Raw genomic sequence first — 5,804 nt, forward strand, 5'->3', positions numbered from 1 at the left:
AGCCTCCGATTAACTTCTTTTGGAAGGTGCGTGCACTGCATCACATACGATGGGATTGTAGTCGTAATCGAATTTATCAAGACAGCTCGTCCTGCAATGGACATAAGTTGAGCCTTCCATCCCTCCAGCCTTGCTTTGACTTGATCAATAAGAAAAAATAAATCTTTCTCCTTCTTCTTTGAAAGACTTACTGGGAAACCGAGATGTTTTCCCAAATCCTCAGTGGCAGAGACATTTAATCGAGCAGTAAAATTATCTCGAAATTGGGTTGAGGTATTTCTGGCAAATAGAACCCGAAATTTATTCCTATTAATCTTCATACATGATTCTAGACAAAATCTTTGGAGAACCTCCTCAACTGCATTCAGCGTCGCTGACGATGCTACCTTAGTGAGTAGTATGTCGTCTGCAAATAACAAATGCGAGACCGAGAAGCATCCTTGGACTGGTTTGATCCCTTTCCATCTCTTATGGTCTATGGCTTCTTCTATCAGATTCGATGAATATTCCATACATAAGATGAATAGGTAGGGGGATAGTGGATCGCCTTGTCAGATACCCCGTGAAGGAGAGAAAGTCTCAGGGCAGCCCCCATTAAACATAATGGACATGGAAGTAGTTGAGATGCACGACTTAATAAGTCCGACCCAATCATCTGGGAAACCAAAATAATGAAGAACTTTCCTCAAGAAACCCCACTCCAACCCATCGTATGCTTTCTCCGAGTCAAGTTTAAGAATGAAGCCCTCGATATTACCGCTTCTAGTTCTGAACGACTGAACAATTTCCCGCAGAATAATGACGTTATCGGCAGCCCGTCTTCCCTTGATGAAGCTTCCTTGAAATGGTGAAATGAGGTTCTTCAGCATGGGGCGCAAATGTAGAACAAGAACTTGAGAAATAATTTTGTAAATCGAGTTACACAAGCTGATGGGACGATAACTAGCCACTGACTCGGAGGATGGGGTTTTTGGGATCAAAACTATGAGTGCTAGGGGTTGTTTGGAAATGGAGTAGAGTTAAACTCTACTATATTCCAACTATATTTATATATATTTAATTGGGGTTATAATAATAAGGTGGATGGAGAAAATAAAAAAAAAAAGTAATGATTATGTTGTTGAATTATGGGAAAAGATGAGAAAAAGTAATGAACAGTTGAGAGAAAGTAATAAATGTATTGTTGAATTGTGAAAAAAGTAATGAATAGTTGAGAGAATTTAGTATTAAAAATTGAATAAAAAGATAAAAATAATAATTGTATTGTTGAATTGAAAATAAGTGAAATAGAGTTAAAATTTTTTTTTTAAAACTAAACAAAGCCGATTTCTTTAGGAATAGAGAAATCTGCAAACACCTGTCCCACTATCAAAATTACAGGGGACCTAACTATCTCCCAATATCTATGATAAAAGCATGGATGCAGTCCATTTGGGCCCGGGGCTTTGAACTTTGAAGGGGCTTCAAGGATAAAGTAGCCTGTCTAATCTCTTCTGCAGTAACTTTGATCTACGCAGGTATCCGACAGGGCTCGTTGCCAATAGGGCCCCATCGAAAAAGTTTAAAGATGATGAAGAGAATTCCGTACAATAGAGAGTACCAGAGTGATCTTGAATTTCTTTTGGATAACAATTAGATCGTGGGTCCATTCTCCGACAGAATTCCTAATAGTCAATATCTTATTACGCCATTGATTTTGAATGGTTAAAGCGTGGAAGAATTTGGTGTTTCGATCTCCATCGGACACGTAATTCGTCCTAGATTTTAATGCCCATAGTTCCTCCTCTCGATTACGGATTGAAGTGAGCTCTCCTCGAAGATGTTTTTCTAAATCAACCAGGTATTGGTTTGGTCGATTAGCGAGGCATCCTAGAATCCCAGCAAGTCAAGCCAAACAACGTTTCTTTCGAGCGAACACATTTCCGAAGGATTCCTTATTCTACTTAGAAACATTGCCTTGGAAAACCAAAACAGCCTTTATGTGATCAAACTGGGCCTCCTCCCAGGAATGTGAAACCATCCCCTTGAATTCGCCATGAGAAAACCAGATTGATTCGAACCGGAAGCTCCTCGATAGTCTAGGAATACTTCTCGGATTTAGTGATAGAAGAATGGGGCAATGATCCGAATGAGATTTGGGGAGATGAGTAACCACTGCCTCCGGGAATTGAAGCTTCCAAGAGACATTAGTGAGAACCCGGTCGAGCCTCTCTTGGATTAAATCATCGAAATCCCAAAGATTAGACCATGTAAATCGTGGTCCCGTAAAGCCCAAGTCTAGGAGGGCACATTCATCCAACATTCGATTGAACAGAGACATATGTTTAGCCGAAGCAGCACTACCCCCTAATTTCTCCCAACTAGTAGCAGCTTCGTTAAAGTCTCCTAAAGCAACCCAGGGCATTTGAGTAGATGAAGCAACCTTACGTATATTATTCCAAAGTACTACCGTAAATGCAAGAGATTAACCATGATAGATTAGAAGAGCTAACCTTAACCAGCGCGTAAATTTCCTGATCTGTTGGTTCGAGAACATCCACGCGAACACGATTCGAATGCCAAAGCATCCAAACGCCACCAAAAGGTCCACGAGTAGGGGAGCAGGTAAAGCCATCAAAAGGGAACAGACTCACAATTTGCTGGGCTCGATCCCCAGACATTCGAGTTTCAGTGAGTATCACGATATATGGGGGAGTGCTAATGAACCAAATCCATCAGAGCCCTCCTAAACGCTACATTCGCAGCACCTCTGCAATTCCACACCAAGACGTTCATGCGAAATATGGAAGGATCCGTCAAATGGGCAGCTTGTCCTATTCGTCCCATATTTCTAATCATGGTGGGGGAGAGAGAGGTCATCAAACTAGTTATTGGAATGACTTTGAGGAAGGTCTCTACCGCCCCCTCGGGCAGCTACCAATACGTGGCGAAGACACAGATTTTCTTTACTAGCCTCTTCGGAAGGAGACTGTTAAGTTGCTCTTTGCGTTGACAGCCGAGTTGACATAGGGAGTCTCCAGAAGTCTCCCAATGAACGGTTGAGTAGTGGCCTGTTGAGTGGGTAAAACCATTTGGTTTTGGTTCCTCTGATCCCTGCACATATTGTTGTAGATTGATTACCTCCATAGATTCTGGGTGTTGTTGTTCATGAAAGCCGCCGCTTAAGCCGAAACTTGCACCACATATACTGCAAGTAGCTGTTGGAGATCGACTCCGCCTTCTTCTAATTCGATGGGGATCACCATTGTTAGAGGACCTGTTGGATTCTAGTGATATAAGTGTCCACAGCCCTTTGAGAACCCCTGGTCTGACGTCTATCATACTCTCTTGCCCAGGAGAGATCCATCGCGGTCATCGGGTCCACCATTCCTGAGTTCCTTTTGCGAAGAAGACGATCCCAGTAACCTAGGTGGGGACTCTGGCTCCTTTCCATTAGCAGGAGGGGGAGAAGAAGTTTTTTGAATCCCACTTGGGAGAGGATTAGCAGGCAGGTTCTTCTGTGGAATAGGTGGCGGTATGGAATGGCGTTTCTCTGTCAGCATGGTTGAACGAGCCGACAAAGATTTTACTATACCAGAAATTGCAGAGGCGGGACAACCGATGGTCGCTTTGTCTTTAGCGAGAATACCTTTTGGGGTAGACGTTATCCCCTTTGCAGGGTATAACCGCTGAGTTGGGACAGTTGTCCCACTGACGTCAGGTGTCATCTTTATCCCCAGAAGCCCTAATTTATCGCCGGAAGCTTTCCTCTATGATGGCTGAAGTTTTAGTGAACCAGCCTTCTCCGGACCAGAGTTCCGGCCACCAGCGGTCACCTGAGAGCTCTTCGAGACACTTACCACTTCAGTGCGACCGCCTGGACCATGATTATTTTGTTGTTTTTTTTTTACTTTTGTATGCGACCAGCATCCACGCTCCTGGGTTTTCCATTTCCTTGTCAGTTGTGACTTAGATGAGGTGGGTTTCGAGGAATGTAAGGTTTTCTATGGGAGACTATTCGGGAGCTTCAAAGGACAGTGGGACTGAACATGGCCAGAAATACCACGTTGGAAGCAGATTTTCTAAATGCGCTCATATTGAATTATTTGAAGATGATCCTCATTCCAAATGACGTGGGGGAGAGGGTTTGTAAGATCCACATAAATACGCAGTCGGGCAAAGTTGGCTCATTCTCCAAAGAAAGGTGCGACTATCAATTTTGAGAAGAGGTCCTATCTGATTCTCGACCTTTCTTAGAACCTTTTTCAAATAGAACTCCATCGAGAATTCAGGAAGTCTCTCACCCAGACAGCCAGCGAGTAAAGGGTTGCCTTGGCTAGTCGAAAGCAAGGTTCTCAGAGACGCATAGTAAGAAATTGCTGCCCCACAAACCAAGGTCCACCTCTAATTACCTTGTAGAAAGTGCTCTTTCATGCTGAAGGTGATTCGGAAGAATCCATGGCCCAAATCCACACTGGACATGGAGCCTTGAGGTTTCGAAATGGTGTTGAGCCTTTGAGTGAAATTTTACGGTTACAAGAGCTCGATTGAGCAGCTTCACAATAAGGGAGCACCTCCATGGTGCCCTTGTCACCTTCTTTTCTTCTCAAGTCAACAGAACTCTCGGTTCTCGACATCATTGTCGGTATCGTCGTCGTCCAGAACCTCTCTAGGCAAAAAGCGTTTTCAAAAGCACCGGGGATATGACCCACTAACTTGGCACGGTAAGAGATGCGACGATTCTATGGAAGGATCTTTGTAGTGCGAGAGATGTCCATGGAGAAAGCAGGAAGATCATGAGGAGAATAGTGGATTATGAAGAGTGTCCTTATCAGTTAGTGCATTGGACTTTGGCTAATGCAGGTTTGCAGCTTGGTTTGGGAGTTGCTGTTACTAATATAAAAATTCGTAATTAATGAAATATAAGTACTATTTCATAATTAAGAAAAATATTAGTTAATAATTTATAACTGTTGAAATTAAAATTATATTTTAAGATAGACTATAAGTAAAAACAATTTTTACAAGCATCTATTAACATGTCGGAGAAAAACACGTTTTCAATCGCTAAAATCAACTAAACAATTGTTTTAAAATAGTTTATTAAATACTGCTTCTACTTGATAATAAGTAAAAAGAGCACTTATGCAACGATCACCATATTCCCATATGAAGCCGCAATGTCAAGTCGCCGTATACAAGGATAAATCTAGCTTTCTCCATCTCACAATACTAGAATTCAAGATCTTACTTAAGGGAAATAAGTGTCGAACAATATGAACTAACCATTATTAGTTGACACACCAACACTTTTTTCGGCGGATAGAGGAGCCGGAGCCCATGACCCATCAACACTGTAAAAATACCCACTTGGGCCTACACGGACTCGAGCCCATCTGCAACTCAAAAGCTTAAGCTAATAGGTTACTGGACCCAAGCCTCATATAAGCTTGTGGTTTCTTTTTCAATTTTTCGATGTGGGACAACATATCTCAACACCCGCCCTCACGTGGCAACGTGTGGTCCAACACGTGCCACGTGCCTTAAACACCCGCCCTTAACAATTGATCCGAGCCGGGCATTCTCTTCCGTGCTCGGGCAAGGGGGGACAAATACCAAACTAGCCTCGAGCTCCACACTCGGGCCTAACTAGAGGTGCACCTTTAGCTACCTCGAAACTGGACTGGACCACTCTTGAGCCTGATTAACATGAGGCGCACTCTTGGCTACCTCGAAATCGAATCTAGCGTGGTGTGAGCCCACATGAGCGCGCGGAAGTATAACCCGCTCTGATACCATGTAAAAATACCCACTTGGGCCTACAC

At 43.1% G+C, this 5,804-nt stretch overlaps 1 protein-coding gene across 1 annotated transcript; it reads right to left on the reverse strand.

Moving 5' to 3' along the window:
• Positions 1–1,939: 1,939 nt before the first annotated feature.
• LOC116187768 lies at positions 1,940–2,404 on the reverse strand. The gene has a single exon (XM_031516697.1). It carries the CDS (start codon positions 2,402–2,404, stop codon positions 1,940–1,942), a length of 465 nt encoding a protein of 154 aa, XP_031372557.1.
• Between the last annotated feature and the right edge of the window lie 3,400 nt (positions 2,405–5,804).

This window comes from Punica granatum, chromosome 8 (genome assembly GCF_007655135.1).
Source record: "Punica granatum isolate Tunisia-2019 chromosome 8, ASM765513v2, whole genome shotgun sequence".
In the NCBI taxonomy this organism is placed as follows: Eukaryota; Viridiplantae; Streptophyta; class Magnoliopsida; order Myrtales; family Lythraceae; genus Punica; species Punica granatum.